We start from the raw sequence: 20719 nt of genomic DNA on the forward strand, positions 1-20719 counted from the left end.
AAGGGGTGGGAGGAAATGATTTTAACATGTTTTCAGAATAATACTAGGAAAACTGAAATCATACTTCTTTATCCAACTTGATACATTAACAGAAGACCTGAATATAAAAGTTCCAAGTATTCCCAAGAAATCCTGTCTCTCAGAACTGAAAAGAATCTTCAAGGTAATAACAATTCATTTTTTCCTGATTTATTAATTCCCTTTATGCATTCTAAATTAAGTGCATGTCTATTCTCTGCCTTAAATAATTTCAGCTTCATGTAAGCAACACTACTTCTTGAAGTTTGCTCTCATGTTGAGCTGAAATTTCCTATAAATCTCCTATAAATCTCTCTTCTGCCTGAAGCTTCCTCAGATTGTAATTCTAAGCCTTAAACTTTTTAAATCTAAAATTTAAGTTGTACTTATAAAGAGGACAGAGAATTTTTAAAAAAGTTATACTGCCTGTGACCTTTTTGACTTGGCGACTATCTCTGTTATGTTCATCTTTTTCACAATTAGGAATCCATTCATTGTTTTGGAGCACTAATCATCAAAGTAGTAGTAGTTGGAAAGAGAAGTTAATGAACTTGCATAACTGCCAGATATGTATATATGAATGACCTAGTATTTCTGATAAAATGTGATCCACTAGAATGACAGCTATAAGGTTATGTCATATATATTAATTCTATAGATTTATATACAAAATATTGTTTTATTAATTTTGATCAACACATTAATCATAGAATGTCCACAGGTTAGTAAATATAATATAAATTATTTTTAAGTTAGTTACATTTTCAAATATGCTCGATGAGCATCCAGGGGAAGTATCTTCAAATTTAAATCAGTGGGTTCCACTGTTAATTTGAAAAAAGTACCATAAATATATTACAGTATATCTATGGTTCCTCTATCCTACACATATAGATAAGACACAAGAAGATGGTGAAAATATATGCTTTTAAAAGAAATTAGTATATTTCTTATCATTTATATATCTTAAGAGACAATCAGCATTTTAAGCTTTTGCCTTTATTTTCTTTTTACTTGGCTTACATTAGTTATTATGAACCATTTGAGCTACATGACATATGTCACAAAATGTAAAATTGAGGAACTAAACTAATCCTAAGGCCCCTTCAAGTCGTAATATTTAATATTCACTAACACTTCTTAACAACTGTTGAGTAAAGAAATTATTTACTTTCCTTTACTAAGATTTATATACCAGTTATTTAATACATTAAAAATACGTTTCAGTCTCCATAAATTTGAATGTTAAACTTTTCATATGAGAATTCATAATTATTAATCCGTATAAGAATTATCTCGAGTGCTGTCAAAAAATCAGAGAGAAGGAAAGTTATTAAATGTAACAAAAGGATAAAAAGAAAATGATTTTTATCCAAAGTCTAGTCAATTTATAAAAAATATTGTTTTAGGTTTGTCAACTTCTCAAGGCAGAATGAATAGCTCTGAGTCTTCTTTCTACCAAGGTGCTATAGTTGTTTGACCACATTTCTCCTTCACTGTCTTTTGTAGCTAAGGTAAAATCACAGCGACCTACAGTGTTTCTTGAAGTGTGTTCTCCATTTTAGCAGCATCAGCTAACCTAGGAATGTGTCAGAAATGCAAATTTTTTGTCATCTCCTCACCACCCCAGACCTAAAGACCATAAACGTAGGAAGTGGGGGCCAGCCATCGGTGTGCTAACAAATCCTCTGGGTGACCCTTAATTACACCAATAATTGAAAACCACTGGCCTGGAGCAACAGAGAAAAATGTGTATTGGTAAATAAGGTAGTCATCTCAATTAATGCTGCTGGGGATCAGGAAAAATGTGGCAAAGAAATATCGAAATAAGTGGAGTGGGAAGAGTAAGATGGTAAAAAGAACTGTAAGAAACAACAAAGTTTTCACTAATAATGACAAGACTTACTGCCAAATCAATTCAACATGATCAGTTGATTTTGGTTCGTGAAAATAAAATTGTAGATCCATAGTAAATAGTAATATGTCTCCTTGGCCTTTAAGGATTATATTGGGGTGATCCATCTATGTTCTCATCATCTGATCTCTTTTCAAAATTATTGACATTTATCTAAAATATTTGGTTGAGATTGGTCAATCTGTAAACTAAAGATCAAATAAATTGTATTTATTAGTACTGAACTTCAATTAACTATATGAACCCTTAGATAAGGAGTGTGTCCTGGTGGTAAAGGGATTAGTTTTGGATAAAGTAATTCTTAGTAATCTGAGGCAGATTTACTGGGGGTGTTCAAGGGTAGATTGTTCTTTATTAGTCAAGGGGTTAAATTTTAGAGTAACTCTTAAAGATAGTTTGGCCTAACTGAAATAAGCACAATCTTTAGCTTGGTGTCAATTTGTGTTCAAGTATATTAGTTCTGAAATACTGAACCAGTTTTGAAAATCTCTGGAAAATCATATTAAAATGGGGATGGTAATAGGGTTGCTATAAGGATTAGAACAGTTACAGGGGGTTATGCAATGCCTAACATATGATAGGTATTCAATAAATAATAGTTGTTAGTACTAATACATTTTGATCAGCCCTTCCTTTTGTTACCACCTTCTCTAAAAATGGTCATGGTGCAATTCTTCTAGAAGCTAAATTAATTTTTGAAATTACTTATCAATCATGCCAAATTATTTCCTGAAGGTCCATTGTGTACTCAAAACTTGGATTAATTGACCTTTCAGCTCCTATCTTCCCAAGTGAAATGTTTCTATTAATCCTAAATTGCTGTATAGAAATATGGTTAAGAGTTTGAGATTAGTTGAGTGAAGTAGTACGCCCTCTTAGTCGATAGATCTAGTTCATACGGTGATTTCTTTAGCCTTTCTTTAATGTGTTTTAATTGTCACCCAAACAAATAAATAGGATGGAGTGGGGCCATCGTGGTAGTGGGAGACATTAGTGCTCCTACCCACTTTCAATAGGGTACAGTGTATGAGAGGGGGAAAAAGAAGGGAGGAAGATTATGAGTGATGGAGTTTTAGAATTCTATGTTTATAGATGATTATAACATGATTTATCCTTTCTGGAGAACAGCAATAGATAAAATTCCATAATAAATTTCAAACTATTTTGTCCTATTGAAATTCTAGACTGTCAATCATTGGTATAAATCACACTGCTAGTCCGAAAAACCTACAAATAAAATACAGCAGCTTCTGAAGCAAATTAGCAAATGATAAGGAATTTTTTTTTTTATCTAGGTGTCTTGTACATACCCTTATCTTTATTCCTAAATTATTATCTTATGGTTCTGTTGTTTTATTTGCTGGGTAGTTTTGGCACTTACATGTGTTTTGGTAAAGTTGCTCTGAATGTTTGAAATGGGAAGCTAAGGACAATTTCTACAAAATGGCAAGGGCAAATAACTGCCAAACTAAACTGTTCTCTCATATCCAACTTAGATTTCAAACAGCATTGAAGAAGAAACCATCAAGAACCTAAGCTGTATGTTATTTTGAGAAAATAGAGGAGATAAAAATGTATACATTAGCCAATTCACTCTATATAATTTGTTGAGAACTGATCAACCATATTGCTGTTGTGAACCACCACCAGGTTAAAGGCTGTTTCAGTATATGGAATGTGTCTGCAATGGAATTTTTTGTGCACAGATATTTTTGAAATTAATAAAATACACGTGTATACACATTTCAAAATACTTTGCTTACTCTTAGGCAGTCTTTGATAAACAAATGGGCACCAACAACAGCGGTCTAGGGGAAAGATGTCTCTCTTCTCCATTTTTTCTTTTTTTTTTAATTTTTTTTATTTATTTATGATAGCTACAGAGAGAGAGAGAGAGAGAGAGAGAGAGAGAGAGAGAGAGAGAGGCAGAGACACAGGCAGAGGGAGAAGCAGGCTCCATGCACCGAGAGCCTGACATGGGATTCGATCCCGGGTCTCCAGGATTGCTCCCTGGGCCAAAGGCAGGCGCCAAACCACTGCGCCACCCAGGGATCCCCTTCTCCATTTTTTCTATTGAGAGTGGTGGTGGCACATTGTCCACTGGAGAATTGGGGCACCTACGTAAATGCAATTGGGACAAAAAATCTGTGTGTTCTTCTCTTCCCCTTCAATCATCAACCCTGGTAGTTTCTCAAGGCTAAAAACAAAACAAGCTCATTATTATGTCTTATCTTTGCATACCCTAGTATTTAACAAGTCCTCTAAAGTAGAACCATACTGTTCACAGTTCAGTGACCCTCCTGATTTCCTTTGTTAAACGTCATTACTTGTAACTTACTATGCTCAACAGACCAAGGAAATAGGGGTCAAGGGTAGTACTTTATTCTCAGGGGGACCCTGCACTGATAGTAGCAGTGTATTATTTAGCAATGTAATTTTAAGGTTATTCCAGGTACAGTGACATTTCAGGAAATGATGTTAATTTTTAAAATTCTTTTGCCATGCAGAATATAAGAAATGATCATAGGATGTGTAGAAACAAGTGATGCTTCCAAAGAATAAGACCTCATATAGATAAAAAATATTTCTGTAAGAAATTAAAGCATAGGATAGTTGTGTAGTTAGTGTATAACAGTTTGATTTTAAAAAGGACTAGGAACAAAATTTCATTTTGTGTGGCTAAAAAGATATATACATATGATTAAAAACTGCCACTTCTGCATGTTCTTTGGGTATCATCACAGGTTGCTGCATTACCATTGTTATTAATATAAAGAGAGACTGTCTTACACTTTCCAATTTTCTATTTTTTCTTTCATACTCTATTGATACAGAATTTTGGAAGTTTAGAGTAGGAGGGAACCTTAGCTTCTAGCATGATCTTGTTCATTTTTTTTAAAAATTATTTTACTTTTTAGAGAGAGTGAGCAGGAGTGGGGAGAGAGAAAGGGAGAGAATCTTAAGCAGAGATGAGTGCAGAACCCTACACAGGGCTTGATCTCATGACCCCGAGATCATGATATAAGCCCAAATCAAGAGTTGGACGCTTAACAGATTATGGATTGAGCAACCCAGGAGCCCCTTGCTCATTTTTCATAAAAGGAAGCCATCCTACTGAAGTTCAGTGGTTTGCTGAGAGGCCATCCACTGGCAGAATTAGGTCTTATTATTTTTTTCAAATGATCTTTTAAAGGTTAAATAAGTAGGGATTTAGTTTTGAGAATGTCTTATTTTTCTCATTTTGTTTGTTGATTTCATTTGTTATAGGCAAACAAAATAAGCCACTACTTTTCTCTCCTCTTACTTGTATATTTGCTACCTATAGGCAACAACCTCATCAAATCCACAACAAATAATAAATAAAATTCTGAAGAGTATGTATTATACTACAGAACCATTTTTCTCGAAGAAATATAAAATACTAAATATTACTGAATATAGGAATCTCAAAAAAATGGTCTTTAATTAGGTCAAATAAAACAAACAGGTTTATACCATCATTTTGATAAAGACAAACCCTGCAAAAGTATTTTTTCCCCAATCTTCACTTTGAGCAACTCTAACTTTTAATACTATGAGCATTTTTCTTAGGGATTACTTTCCCTTTTCTTTACCCCCTATTATTTCCTGGGAACAATGAAAACTTTGCAAAGAGTAACATAGAAACTATATAGGGGTAAAAACTAGAAGACAGGCTATTCCTATTCAGTCTTAGAAATAAGTCAACAACAGAAAAGAAGAAACTGTATATTCCATTTAAATGAGTATTTTCTTTATATTCACATCGCAAACCTACTTCACTGTAGCAGCACTAATTTCATTATAAGTAAGTTTTTATTCACTGGTAGATGTCACTGGCCTCAATAAGAATAAGCAATTTCTCACAAAGGATGCTAGAAAGATGAAGTTTGGAAAAACATAATTTACCAGAAAGTACTAACATGGGAAACTCCTTGATTAACGATGGGAAATTCCTAATTCTTTTAGCCTGAATTTAACCAAACTCATTTCTGCAGGACAATTTACCTTCTTTTTGACCCCCTTCTTTCAATAAGAAGCCAAACACATAAACCATTTTAAGCTTGAACAAGTAAAAATTGGAAATTTTTACCAATGTTATAGTTTCTGCCAAGGATGAGGAGTTATTCATCATTTATGCTTTAAAAATATATGCTTAAGAGGATTCTGTCTTCTAACCACCTCTCATTTTATAAACAAAATCATGCCACCAATTATGGAGATATTATTCTAAAGTTTAAACCAATGTTTGAGTTTTTTTAGACCTTTTAACATTTTCATAAAACTTAGATACAAATCTATTAAAAAGATTCCTCCTCAATCCTCATATATTTTAAGGTATTTCTAATAGCACTGGATCTTTTACTCTGGTTGATTTGGTTTAAAATTAGATAGTATCCTTCAAGGTTCTAGTATGGGACTTTCAATTTGTCAGATATTTTTTTCTTGGTGGCTATTAGAAAAGTGACTTTAAAATCCATGCTTGATATGAATGAAAAGAGAATAATGATTTTTTTTTTTTGGGTGGGGAGCATTTGAAAAACTATTAAAGCATTATGCTAATATCATTTAAAAAAATCAATTTGTGTTTTATACTTTTCTAGCAGAGAAAGGATATAGTTTAGTTTATTTGTAACCTCATAGTCCCAAAGTTTTTACTCTCTCTCCAAACCACTGTAGTACCCCTTCTGGTCCCAAGGACATTGGATGACTCTGAGTCCTTCAGTGGGGAATACATGCTTTAAACAATCAGGACTAGTGTTACCCCTTTGTGTAGTTTGGATTTGACTACGTTGCTAAATGAATTATTTATTCATAACCTTATCATCATTAAGATAAAAGCTCATGTTAACAAATCAAGAGATTTCAACAGTCATAGCATAACTTTTCACTATAGTCTAGCGCTCATTTGCTCTCATAATGGCAAGGTCTTTGGATAAAAATAAGGTAATATTAGCAGAATTAGTAAAACTTGACTGAAAGTGATAATTTGTTAAAGCTTTTAAATACACGTGTTTTTCATTGGAGAACATAGTTAACCTAAAATAACACTTGGTAAAATAGCTTAATATTCTGCCAGTCCTGAACCATATTACTTCAGGAAAAAAATCAATACTCTTTTGTGGGAAGGAAGATGGGAAGACAGGAAAGGCAAGGTGGTTAGGGATAGGGAAGGGAAATTAAATATTTATACATTTTAAAATTAATATATACATAGATTTGCATTTTAAGTAAATATAAGTGTGATTCATTCAAAATTTTCTTGAGGTTCCCTTGGTGTAATAATATAGTTCAAATTAAGTGCTATGTTAACTAGATCAAGTATGGTATCTGAGTAAAAGGGAAAAAATTCACTTAAAATGACATCTAAAATTGATACTACTAGGTACAGGACAGTGTATATATTTTCACTTGTATGTTTAAAAAGAATGTATGTTTATACACATATGCTTGAATATTCAGAGTAACTCTAGGAGGATACACAAGAAATGGGTAACACGTGTTATTACTTTTCCTCAACTGTAGCATTTAAATTTTGTACCATATATGTTTTCCCTATTCAAAAATATTGACTAAAAACCCACTACTAAAATAAATAATTTTAACAATCATGTCAAATTAAGAAAAAAAGACTTTTTTTTTACATTATACAAGATAACAGCAGACTAATGCATAAATTGTTTTTCCAAGATCCACCTACATAAATTTTGGTATGTTTACTTTTTCTGACCATAACTGTGAACTAAAAACTCAAATTTCGCACACACTTAACTTGGGAAAAACACATTTTTCCCTGTACCTCGTTGCTACAGTACTGTGGACTATGGATTGTCTCAACAGTATGCTAACATCCTTATTTGCTTCCTCTGAGTTGTTAGCCATCAGCCACCATTTTACTGTGAAATTCAAGAAATCTTTAAGGAAACTTCAGGACTTACAGAACCTTATTTGGCAGTGATAAATATTAAACCTGTATTATTCTGTTGGCATAGAACCAAATTTAACTTCTCTTTGTGGTTTACTTTAGATTTTATCCTGCCAAAGATGTTTGGTTTTTTGGTATAGACAGACTATGTGGTGACTAAGCCAAGCCCTTACATAAAGCTTGGAATAGGATTTTATAAATAGTTCCAATGAAAGACATTTTGAAATAAGCAGGGAAAAAAAACTCATACTTATAAAAATTATCAGAACACCACTTAAAAGTTCAAATTAAGTCCTAATCACTTAAATATTAAAAAACCATAAAACAAAATCTAAAGGAGTGATAGTACATACATCAACTTTCAATGGTAGCTGCTTAATAAAAATGAGTGTCTGAGGGTGTATTCCAATTTCATCCTCTTCAAATTGTGCAGCTCAGATAAATGTTTATTTTACTGAAAATATTTGCAAAATTACAATATAAATACATGAATATATTAAGATAGAATGATTATATATAATGTATTCTTATCCATATATATAAAATGAATGCAGTAAATATAGCATATTCTCAATGAATTGTTAGTACACAGTGTTTCTTAGTAAAGTACATACAACCTATTATTAAGCAACAATTATCTAGTTTTCAAATGTACATCTCAGGAAGTTTTTAGGATGAAAGGATACACTAAATCTCCCAATACCCTTTTTGGTTGGTGAACTTTAGTTCTGCAATTTTTGAAATAGTACTGTTTATTTTAGCAATGGTTCTTAGGCTCTTTGGATTTCTTAATTTGAAACTTTATTTCTTTAGTCTGGGTGTTTTCTTAATGACACCGTATCAGCCAACCATATTTTTAATGCTAACACAGTATTATGTACTGTCTTTTCATTAGTCATTGTAACACACATCAACAATGAAACAGAATTACTAAAATTTTTTTTGTCTGCACAGATTCTCAAAATTAACTTTCAGGGTATTATGGGTATTATGGGGAGTTTCAACTAGATATAGTCTCAACTGTAATACTAATCTGGGCTAGACATAGTTTTTTTATTGATTTTAGTTCTTAAGAATACAGATATGAACTCTACTTTAAAAGTGTTTGTTAAATGTATTGGGATTTGTTTCAAAAGCATCTTCTACCCTCCTCCATTACACTGATTTAATGGAAACTTGTTATTATAGCAGTTCCAACACAAACATCTGCATGCAAGAGATCACCCTACATATTCTAACTACATAGATTGAAACACATCCCACCTGTCAAGTGGCATAAATGTACATCTTCTATATACAAAAGGTAAAGTGCATTATTAAATTAGTGAACTGACAGATTGTCTGCCTGGACCATATAGCTTTCAAATAGACAAATGTGAAATTCTTCCATTAGAACCAATTATTTCAAGAGGTTCCAACTAGCTTTTCCACCCTGTCGTTTATTTTTTGGCCATGCTCTTTAGTGCAAATAAGCTTGTGTTTGACTCAAGTTTAAGGGACATGGCAGTTTGGGGCTTTAACAAGGAAAATTATAAAATGTGGCAGAATTTTTAATACTTTTATAATACATTGCATCTTTTGCATATAAGCAACAGATTAGTGCTGCTTTCAATTGCTAGTAGCACACTGCCAACTATTATGAGGAACCCGTTTCCAAATTTCATACTATTAGCTTATATTATTACAGTTTTGAGTCTATACCACATTATACTTGGGTTATTATGTGCAAACATCATCAGTGTTTTAGAATTATACAGTGAAATAGTAATTTTGGTTACTACCTTGAATGCTCATTTTTTGACTTCTAACATCCAGTTGCCTTAAGAGTTTAATGTCTCCAAGGCAGGGATTCTATTATTTTGAAGAATACCATGTACACTTGCAGCTTCATTTATGTTACAAATGACAATAAATAAAATGTATATTGCACAGATAAAAATAGTAGCTTATTTTATAAGATACATGGCAATACATGTCCTAATACCAGAGTTTTGACTGGATCTTATTGGATTATGGCTAATGGATAATTGGGAATTTTAAGTATCAAAAAATCATAACATCATTTCATTTTTCAATGAATACAGATAAAAAAATGAAACAAAAGGACTGGCAGAAGGCTTAGTGATTCTAAAGTATATCCAGTTGCCGGTATATACGCATCTACCAATCTATAGCTTTGAGATGCTAATAGCTGTGAAGTATACATACAATGTTGAAGATTTGGCTATTTAACTAATTCTTTACTTAAATAATTAATGCAAAATTAATATTTATATACAATGAATTAAAAATATTTAAGTCTGACATAGTTTTATGTATATGTATATATACACTCATGTATGTAAATATATACATACACATAAACACTCAAATCTTATCAGACTAAAAACCAAAAAAGAAATCATTTAGACTTAATGGATATAAATATTTTAGGAGGGAAGGTGTTAAGAGAGAGTATATAGTCATAGCAATAGTGATAGGAACACTCGAATACTGGGACATTCATAGCTCCAGTTTGCCAAAATCTGACAGGTTGGTAATTATTAATAGGCACTATGATGGGCAGCAATAACAATCAGTAGTACAGTAATTCAAGTGCACATCACTCCTTCATATACCAAAAACTACTTTTTATCAAGTCTACAATAGTTATTTTACAGTTAGGACTGTTTAAAGATCCTTGCTACTTTTAGAGTCTCAACACCCACCATGTGCTATTAACTCTAGTACTAACATTATCTTCTAACCTTCAGTTGTTCTGTAGTAATCCAGATGGTCCACAATTATAATGAACTAATGAGATTCCTTCATACTACTTGAGGAAATGTGAAATACAATCTGAAAACCAATACCAGCATATATGTCTGGGTTACTGATTGCTTGTTTTTTAAATAAGGTGAGTCAGTAAAATTCTTAATTCACAAAGGTCTCTTACTGATCCTGTTTAAATATATTTGGGGACGAACTTCTGAAGAAAAAAATTATTAAAATGATTTTGAACTACTTATAGCATATAAAAGGAGAGCTACATTCTGATCTCAATCCATGCAGCCAGCTCTCATCAATGAGAGCTATATTTGGGGGTTGAAATCAGTGTCTGGCTCTTAAACATGATTATATGGACTTATTGTGTGGGAGGTGAATAAAGCCAAGATAAAAGACAGTAATTTCAATCAGAATAAAATGCAGCTCAACAGATAAAATTCCAGTCAGTTAATACAGGGTGGGTTGGTACACATATACACTATCTCCACTTATTTAAAAATTGCTTAGGTATTGTAAAATTGCTGTGGCACTTCCTGGAGAGTAATTTTTAATACAGGTAAATGGGTGAGTCTAGTGTAAAGTAAACTTTTAAGTATCATAAAGAGCACCTTGGAAAATGCCTGAATTTTCCTTTCAAATATGCTTATAACCAATCCTTAAATAATTTTTTCCCAGGCTGAAAATTTGTATTCTAAATGCTTTTTAGAAAAAGTTTTTTTTTTTTTTTTTTTTTTTTGGAATTAAAATACCTGTAAAAGCCAGGTTTATATTGGAAGTGTTGACATGGTTTTAAGGGTAGCAGTTGCAAAAGTGCTACTAAAATGTATTATTACAGATGTATTTTTGCATCAGTTAACTGGTGCACCAACCCCTCTGAAATAGTGCTAAAGAAGCATGAAATATAACACCTTGAGTCCATGATATATTTTGGGAAAAAACCTCTCACAACCTTCAAATTAGTGCAAAAGGCTAAAACACCAAGATTTCCATAGCAAAGCCATAGGATGAAGCCTCCCACTCAACAGTGACATAAAAGTAATTCCCAAGACTCTGGAATGCCAATAAAAATACGTGGTACAGCGAATAGAGGTAAAGATGGGATTACAACTAGTTTAGAAGAACCAATTAAAATTCTCCCACGGCTTTGATATGGCAACTATAAACTGCAGGGTTACCACAAAATTTGAAATTATAGAATACTATAGTAACTGTGAGATTTGATTCTTTCTTGGTTCTTTTTGATATTCAGTTATCCAAAGAATGACTAATATATTTCTATATGTACTTTTATAGAGAAATATATTTATACTATACTTGAGGTCAATTTCTGGTTCTGTGGTAACTGCCCTACAGGTAAGCTTAGCAGCTTTTAATGAAGTAGGGATGGAATACTTTTTTGGGGAAACTTGTTAAATAGAAATTCACACTTCCATATTAAGTATATGTAAATTTTCTCAGGATTATGTCATAGTGCAGTGTAAATCTTAGTTATTGTATTTAGAAGGTCAGAATGTCACATTTTGTGCTGATTTGCATACTTCAATAGTCTGGAGCAGTTGAAGCAGCTAAACTATTTAGCTCTGGGAAGGTTGGAATTCCCATAAGAATTATAATGTTCTATGTATGACATGAGAATCAGACTCCTTGAAGTATAAACTACCAGAGGTATTACTGATAACAAAGGCCCCCCCCCCCACCCCCGCCAAAAAAAAAAAAAAAAGAGGATAAACTTCTTCAAATGATTATGGATCAGTACTTTTAGCCAATTTATGATTTTAAATTTTGCCTGATGGAGTTCAATTTCACTCTAGTCGAGGCATTCTTGTTCTTCACCACTGGCCCTTCTGCCATCCATTCTCTTTTCTTTATGGCTGTTGCAAATTTTCCTCATCTCTTCTTCATACTTGATAAAATTCTCCCCAAACCTTGTCCAAGCTTTGAATGGAACAGTAATAGTATTACGGTAAGGTGGCCTCACCTCACTTACCTTCAGGAAAATTCCATATTTATTAGAGCCCACATCAAAGTAGAACCTTTTATTGTCCACTCTGAAAGAAGTCCCCTCTGGGAGTTCAAGTGGGTCCTCATCTCCACCTCTTCGTTCTTCTATGTCCCCTTCGCCATAGTCTTCAATGAGCTGAACCAAGGCATCTCGAAACTCAATCATTCCTTGTGCTGGGAGCACAATAGTCTGCTCTTGGCCCAAACTGTGACCAAAATAACCTATCATGCCAGTCCCTCGCATCATGGTTTGTCTAATTCTTAGGAAGCGACCCCGCTGATTTTCCTTTAGGTCTAGATAATATTTCCTATTGTCCCTTTCTATGTAGTCTGTTTTGAGGACACTATGAGGGTGCTCCTCGGACCCTACAGAGACAGGTGGGGAGGGTGCCGCGTGCTTCTGTCTCCTCCTGGAGGCTTGATCTTTGCCGTGGCCATGCTCCTGCCGGTGGCCTTTCAGGCCCAGGTGGGCGTAATGCTCGATGAAGTCCCCTAGACAGTCCTTCAGCTCCGCTGCCACAGACAGGGACAGAGTCAGTTTACTCTTTCTGATATTGTCCTGCCGGCCTCTCCCTATCCAGACTTCGGCTATCTTTAGGAACCGGCCCCGGGAGCTTTGCTTTACGTCTAGGTAAAACCTCTTTTTCTGGATGTCCACTCGTTTGGAGGCCAGCTCCTGGATTTCGGCTGCGCCCCCAGCCTGATTAGGGGTGGCTGAAGCCGCGTAGTGGGGGTAGTGGGAGTGCTGGGCCTGGGGATAGAGTCTACTCTTGCTTAGGCCAGAGCCCCCTACAGTCTTGCCGCCGCGGCCGCGGCCGCCGCCGCCTCCCCTTCGCCTGGCTCTTTCCATCTTCAGCTGCAAGTGACAAACAGACACACGGGGTGGGGTGGGGGAGGGGTGTTGAGAACAATCGCAGACGCCCCTCGGCCTGCGCTGCCCCCGCCTCCGCCTCCGCCCGGGACCCCCACACCGGGCCGCGAGGCACGGCGCCCGCCGCCGCAGCGCCCGGCTCCCGCCTCTGCCGGACCGTCGGCGGCGACAGGCGGCGGCTGGCGGCTCGCGGCTCGCGGCTCGCGGCTCCCGGCTCCCGGCTCCCGGCGCCGCACCGCGCACACAGCATCCCTCCGCCGCCCCGGCCTCCCGCTCGCTGCCGGGCCGCCAGCCTCGGGCTCCGCAGCCCCGGGGTCCCCAGCCAGCAAAACACTCACATCGACACTGCCATCACCGCCGCTACCGATGCCCTTCACCACCGCCGCCGCCGCCAGCTCTCGGCCCCTCTGCTGCAGCCGCCGCAGCCGCAGCCGCTGCCCCCCGCCAGCTCCCCCGCCGCCGCCGCCGCCGCCGCTCGCACCGTCCCCCGCCGGAGCAGCCGGGCAGGGGCATCGCCTGCGGCGCCCGCCGCCGCCGCCCCTCCTGCGGCCGCTGCGGGGGCCGCCGCCTCTCTCCGGGCACCGGCCCGATACCCGCCGGGAGGGGAGGGGGTTGGCGGCAGGGGGCGGGCCGTGGACCCCGCCTCCTCCAGCAGAGCCCGGTGAAGGGAAGAGAAGGTCTCGCGCTCTTCCTCGGGGAGCGCCGAGACCGAAGCCCAGCTCGCGGCGGTGGAGCGTGAGTGTGAAGTGACTGGACAGGTGTGAAGATGGGAATGAGGACGGGGGTGGCGAGAGTGTTCAGACTTCTCCAGGTTCCGCCGGGATGCTGGACTCTGGCGGCCCACCCGCGTCCGCGCGGAGACTACATCTCCCGGAGTACTCTGCGGCAGTGAGAGCGTCTGCGCACGCGCGCCGCGCAGCCAGCTGGGCTTGGGGGGCTGGGCTGCCTCGGAGGACGAGGACGGGGGGCGGGGCGGGGCGTCCGCCTCCGGGGGCAGCTGTGCGTCGGGGCGCCGTGACGCGGCGGCGTGCGCTCCGCAGCGCGGGAATAAGGTCTGTGGAGTTTTGGGTTTGGGTTTCTAGCCTGGATACCGGGGTTCCGGGGCCTTCTGTTGTGGCGCTTCACAAGTCATCCAGCGGAAGGAGGACACCGGTTGAACTGACTCTTCTCATGGTAACGTGTCCTCTGCACGCCTGGTTCAGCGAGCTCCGGGGCCTGGGGTATCACTCGCGCTGTCTCCGACCGTGGAGGTGCTCAGTCCTGCAAAGCAGGCCTCTGGGCAGCGTGTGGGACGTGCGCTGGGGACGGGTGTCCTCCTGCCCCTTTGCACCAGGAGCATCCCGGGGAAGGGCCCCCCACCTGCCGCTGCCTGCCCAGAGCTCCCCTCCCTCAGCCCGTGCCACCGGTTGCCTGTCGTGGGCCTTTAGGATTGTGTCCTTTGCATCCAGCCTTTACTGCTGCAGAAATGGATCCACTCTGTAATTACGCAACAGTCTGGGGAGATAATTTGTAATTTAGCAAATTAAATTGGATTTCTTCACTTGAAACCCCTTCCTTCCTTCCTTCCTTCCTTCCTTCCTTCCTTCCTTCCTTCCTTCCTTCCTTCCTTCCAACCTTCCTTCCTTCCTTCCTTCCTTCCGGGTAGATTTGAGAATGTGAAAATACCAGTCCCTATGGTCGTGAAATCTTATTATTTAGGAGGCTTTAAGTCATGGTACTTCAGGTTTTGTATACTTTGGTATGTTAATTTTAGGATGATGGGACGAATAGGGCAGTTTAGATTTTGATGTCATTGAATAGTCGTCTCCTTTTACTAAGGAGGATACAACATCCCCTCTGGGGATACGACAGTGAACAAAATGGACACAAATCTTTTTGCTTGTGGAGAAGAGACCAACAAGAAGTCAGATGCCCAGTATGTCAGAAGGTGAAATGCCTTTGAAGAATAATAAAAAAAAGAGGAATGATAAGTGTGGGTGCGGGAAGGGAGCTGCAAATTTACAACAGCTTGTCAGGGCAGGCCTCACTGAAGAGAGAATTTTTGAGTAAAGAGTTGAAGGAAACGAGAGAGCTAGGTCTGTAGCTGTCTGGGGCAAAGGCCCTGAGGAAGCCTGTTGGTGTGAGATAGTAGTTGTATAAGAATTGTAGGAGATAAAATCAGACAGGAGAGAGCAGGGGACAGATAGTGTAGGACCTCGTAGGATATTTTGAAAATTTGGGTTTTCAGTCTGAGGGAAATGGGAAACTATTGGAGAGTTTTGTCAGGAAACACCATCATCTGAACGATTTTTTTTTTAAAGTGGTAAAGTATATATAACAAAATGTGCCAATATCACAGTTTTCAAGTATACAATTTAGTGACATTAATTACACTTCCTATGTTGCACATTTTTAAAACTTTTTAAACTTTCTGCCAAACAAATTATAACTAACTGGTTAATTAAGCAATAACTTCCCATTGCCCCCTCTGCCTAGCCCCTGGTAACCACTAATATAATCTCTCTTTATGAATTTGCTCATTCTGGAATCATAATATTTGGGCTCCTAAAATTTATTTTTATTTTCAGTTATTTTTTTTTTTAATATTTGTGGTTTTGCATCTGGCTTATTTCACTTAGCATAATGCTTTCAAGGTTCATCCACGTTGTATCATGTATCAGTTTCTTTTTATGGTTTAATAATATTTCATTGTGTGATTAGGCTATGTTTTATCTATTCATCTGTTGATGGACTCTTGGATTTTTTTCCCCCCACTTTTGCCTATTGTGAATAATATTGCAATGATCATTGGCTTACAAATATCTGCTTGAGTTCCTGTTTTCAGTTCTTTTGGGTCTGTATCTAGGCGGGTACTTGCTGGATCATATGATAATTCTGTTTAGTTTGTTGAGGAACTAACTGCTTCTCTACGTCGGTAATACTTTTTTTTTTTTTTTTAACCTTCAGCCAGTGATGTTGCAAGAATTCAAATTTCTCCATATCTTCAAATAATTTTTCTTTCTTCTTTCTTTCTTTCTTTCTTTCTTCTTTCTTTCTTCTGTTTTTTTTTTTTTTTTTTTAGATTTTATTTATTTGACAGAGTCAGAGAGCACAAGCTGGGTGGGGTGCAGAGGGACGGGGAGAAGCAGACTCCCTGCTGAATGGGGAGCCCAACTCGGGACTTGATATCAGGACCCTGGGATCATGACCTGAGCAGAAGGTACATGCCAGACAGAGCCACCCAGGCGACCCTCCTCTTTCTTCCAGTCTTTTTTTATTTTATATTTTCTAAATAGCCATTCTAGGTGGTGATGTGAACTGATATCTTGTTATGGTTTTGCTTTGCATTTCCTTAGTGACTAATGATGTTGAGCATCTTTTCATGTGCTTCTTAGCCATTGGTATATCTTCTTTGGAGAAATGTCTGTTCAAGTCCATTGCCCATTTTTAAATGGAGTTGTTTATCTCTTTGTAATTGAATTGTAGGAGATCTTTTTTTTTTTTTTTCCCAAAGATTTTATTTATTCATGAGAGACACACAGAGAGAGGCAGAGACACAGGCAGAGGGAGAAGCAGGGTGGGTCACTGTGGGGAGCCCTATGCGGGACTCCATCCCATGACCCTGGGATCTAGCCCTATGCGGGACTCCATCCCATGACCCTGAGATCACCACCTGAGTCAAAGGCAGATGCTTGACCACTGAGCCACTCAGATGTCCCTGAATGCTTTTTACTTATTTATTTTTCATGTCTAATTTCTCTGGCCAGAATTTTCAATACAGTGTTGAATAGCAGTGGTGAAAGTGAATATCTCTGTCTTTTTAAAAATAATTCTTTTTAAAATCGAAGGATAGTTGACATGAAAGTTAAATTGCTTTCAGTTGTATAGCATAGTGATTCAATAGTCATATGCATTATGAAATGCTCACTATTCTTGTCTTGCTCTTGATCTCAGGGTGAAAACTTCAGTCTTTCACCATTGAATATATTAGCTGGGGATTTTTTATGAATGCCCTTTATCGTGTTGAGGAAGTTCCTTTCACTCCTAGTTTTCTGAGTCTTTTTTATCATGGAAGAGTGTTGGATTTTTCCGATGCCTTTCTTGTGTCAATTGAGATAATTATGTGATATTTTTCTTTCGTTCTATTAAAGTGATACATTGCATTGATTTTCTTATGGTGAACCACTCTTGCATTCCAGGGATAAATCTTACCTGGTTATGGTATATAATCCTTTAAATTGAATTATCTTTTAACAGAATCATTTTGGCTACTATTTTGGGATTAGACTGTAGAAGCAAGAAGGTAAGGAGTAATATGGCTCGAACCAAGAGTTTAGCTGCTGAGATGATGAGAGAAGGTAGATTTCAGCTTTATTTTAAAGGTAAAATTTTTGCTGATCTGATGTGAAGTGTGAAAGAAAGAGTCAAGGATGACTAAGGTTTTTGGCTTGAGTAATCAGAAAGATGAAGGTGCTCTTGCTGAGAACTGTAATTTATAGAAGGAGCAGTTTGGGGAACTTTTTATACATATTGACCATGATATGCCTTTTGGAAATTAACTCTTTAGTAAGTAATTGGATATACAAGTTTGAAGTTCAAAGGAGTGGCTTAGGCTGCTTATATATTGCTGCTATAGATTATTTTAAAGCCATCAGACTATGATTTTCAAAGAAGTGAATGTAAAGAATAAAGAATGAAAAGGTCTGCGACCTAAATTTAGAATGCTACGATGTTTAGAGATTGGGGAAATAAGGAAGGATCAGCAAAAGGTACTGAGAAGGAATTCTTACTGATGTAGGTAGAGAATCAAGAATTGTCAGTAGAAGCTTTTTTAAAAAAAAATTTTTAGTCTATTTGAAAAAGAGAGTGAGAGAGAGCGAGAGCATGCATGCACATGAAAATGAGTACAGGGAGGAGCAGAGGGAGGAGCAGAGGGAGAAGCAGACTCCCTGCTGAGCAGGTGGCCAGATGTGGGGCTTGAACCCAGGACCTTGAGATCACACCCTGAGCCCAAGGCAGCCACTTAAGTGACTGAGCCATCCGGGCACCAGTCACAGAAGCTTAATGAAGTGTTTCAAGAAGGTGAATGTGACTAATTGTGTTATGTTGCTGGTGTATTGAGCTAGATGAGGACTGAGAATTGACTGTAGGATTTGGCAAGTTGAAAGTCATTGGTTCCTTGGTAAGAGCACTTTTGGTGGGGTGGAGCATTTAAGAGACAATGGAATGGACGGAAATCCAGAGACTAGTATAGATGACTCTTGAGAATGGAGCAGTTAGCCAAGAGTATTTTTTTAAGTTGGAAGACATTGCAGTGTGTGTATATACTGATGATGGGACTTTGGGACTTTTCTGGGAGACTAGTAGAGAGGTGATGCAGGAGAATGGTGAAAAATGCCCCTGAGTATGGAATCTAGTGCATATATGGAGGGGCTGGATTTTGGAGCACAGTTAGCACACAGGGATATATATATGTGTGTATATGTGTACCTATTCTGATACCTATATCGATATTGATATCAACGTATATATATATTTCTCAGGCTCCTTAGTAACATGGGCCAGTTCCCAATTCCTTATTGTGAGAGATATATACTATAATATATATATGAATCTATATATTATATATCATTATCTATATTATCTATATTATATACATATATACACACACAAACACATACATGTAATCTGCCATTGGCAAACTGGAGACAGGAGAGCTGAGGGCATAGTTCCAGTCCAGCTCTGAAGCCTGACAACCAGGAGAGCTAATGGTATATGTTTATTCCATGTCTGAGTCTGAAGACAGGAGAAGACTAATGACAGATTGAATACAGTCAAGCAGAGAGAGGGAGTTTTTTCTTCCTCAGCCTTTTTGTTCTATTTAGGCCTTCAATAGGTTGGACGAGGCTCACCTACATCCGGAAGAGCAATCTGCTGTACTCAAATCTACTAATTTAAATGCTCGTCTTATTGAGAAACACCCTGACAGACATGCCCAGAATGTTTAATGAAAACCCTGGGCACAGATTGGCACAATAAAATTAACCATCAAGGTAGTGTATATGGGCATAGATAAAATTATGTGAATAAACTACAGGGTAGGGACTTATGGAAGCAAGGTGGTCAGCTGAGAGTGAGTATGGGGGAGAAGTTTTGATAGGTTTAAATAAAGAGGAAGACATATGAAGGGGAGGATAGTAAATAGGTAAGTGAAAAGCTGTACAATTGCTAGGAAGATGGAGGATCCACTTCAAGTGGTTAGTCATAAATTTAAGGTGAGACCAGGCAACATGGTTGTGTTTTTCATTTGCTGCATTCATTTAGCTGCAGCAGTACAGACACAGAGTAGGCAGATAATTTTTTAAATTCAGGCAGGGTTAGAGTTTTGACAGGAGAGAAAAACAAAGCCAGAGATGGGCAATAAAGTTAGGGGAGTATGAAAGGAAGTGGTTGGTGCACTTTGATGGCTCAGTTGGTTAAGTGTCTGCCTTTGGCTCAGGTCATGACCCTGGAGTCCTGGGATCAAGCTCCTCTCACCCCTTCCACCCTGCCAGGCTCCCTTGCTCAGTAGGGAGTCTGCTTTTCTTCTCCCTCTGCTTGCGCACTCTCTCTGTCAAATAAATAAAAAAAAAAAAAAGAAAGTAGTTATAATTTTGCAATTTAAATTGGTCAAGGAGTAAGTAAGGACTACTTGGTGGTGAGGAGAGTGAAAATGTAGTAGGACTATTGGATTATAGGTTTTAGTTGGGTCAAGGGATTGTTTGAATTGAGTTTCTAGAGGGAATGAACCTGAAAAATAGGAGGTACTGATTGGAGAATCAGATGCTTGCAATTGAGATTATGGAAGGATTCAGTCATTGGTAGTGACATGGCATCCCCATGTGAACAAATGACTGAAGCAGGGTTTAGGCAAGATAATTAGCTTGTCAGAAAACTGAGAGACACTATCTTCTTTGGAAATTTTGCACAAAGGTTGTAAGCCTTTGGACAAGTAGAAGGGGAAAAAAAGTAGGATATAGATACAAATGATCGTTATACTGATGCTGATGGTGTTGATAATGGTCCATTAACATGCAGCTCAGATATCACCAACTTGATTTATATCCAATACTGAAAAGTTAGATAATGAGTTACATATGGTTATGTTGTAACTCATAGTCAACCCATAAGCCCTTCTGGACTTCTGTTCCTTGACCCAAGTGTTCTTATTACAGTGACAGGTGAC

General features: G+C 37.9%; 2 protein-coding genes across 6 annotated transcripts in view; one reads left to right on the forward strand and one right to left on the reverse strand.

Annotated features, from left to right (window-relative positions):
- Window positions 1-13882, reverse strand: part of PURG (purine rich element binding protein G) — a 37455-nt gene extending 23573 nt beyond the window's left edge. Inside the window, exons 1-2 of one of the 3 annotated variants that reach the window (XM_055335263.1) lie at window positions 13854-13882; window positions 12631-13500 (exon numbers count right to left, since the gene is read on the reverse strand). In XM_055335263.1, coding sequence (XP_055191238.1) covers window positions 12631-13494 — 864 coding nt within the window. In that variant the 5' untranslated portion in view covers window positions 13495-13500; window positions 13854-13882. Of the gene's footprint in view, window positions 1-12391; window positions 13501-13853 lie in introns of those variants that run through there. The other 2 variants (XM_055335262.1, XM_055335261.1) reach the window with 2 other exon arrangements.
- A 652-nt stretch (window positions 13883-14534) lies between these two features.
- WRN (WRN RecQ like helicase) overlaps window positions 14535-20719 on the forward strand; it is a 141888-nt gene continuing 135703 nt past the window's right edge. The window contains exon 1 of one of the 3 annotated variants that reach the window (XM_055335201.1): window positions 14535-14688. In XM_055335201.1, coding sequence (XP_055191176.1) covers window positions 14686-14688 — 3 coding nt within the window. In that variant the 5' untranslated portion in view covers window positions 14535-14685. Of the gene's footprint in view, window positions 14689-16694; window positions 16715-20719 lie in introns of those variants that run through there. The other 2 variants (XM_055335202.1, XM_055335203.1) reach the window with 2 other exon arrangements.

Source organism: Nyctereutes procyonoides, unplaced genomic scaffold (assembly GCF_905146905.1).
Source record: "Nyctereutes procyonoides isolate TBG_1078 unplaced genomic scaffold, NYPRO_anot_genome, whole genome shotgun sequence".
In the NCBI taxonomy this organism is placed as follows: domain Eukaryota; kingdom Metazoa; phylum Chordata; class Mammalia; order Carnivora; family Canidae; genus Nyctereutes; species Nyctereutes procyonoides.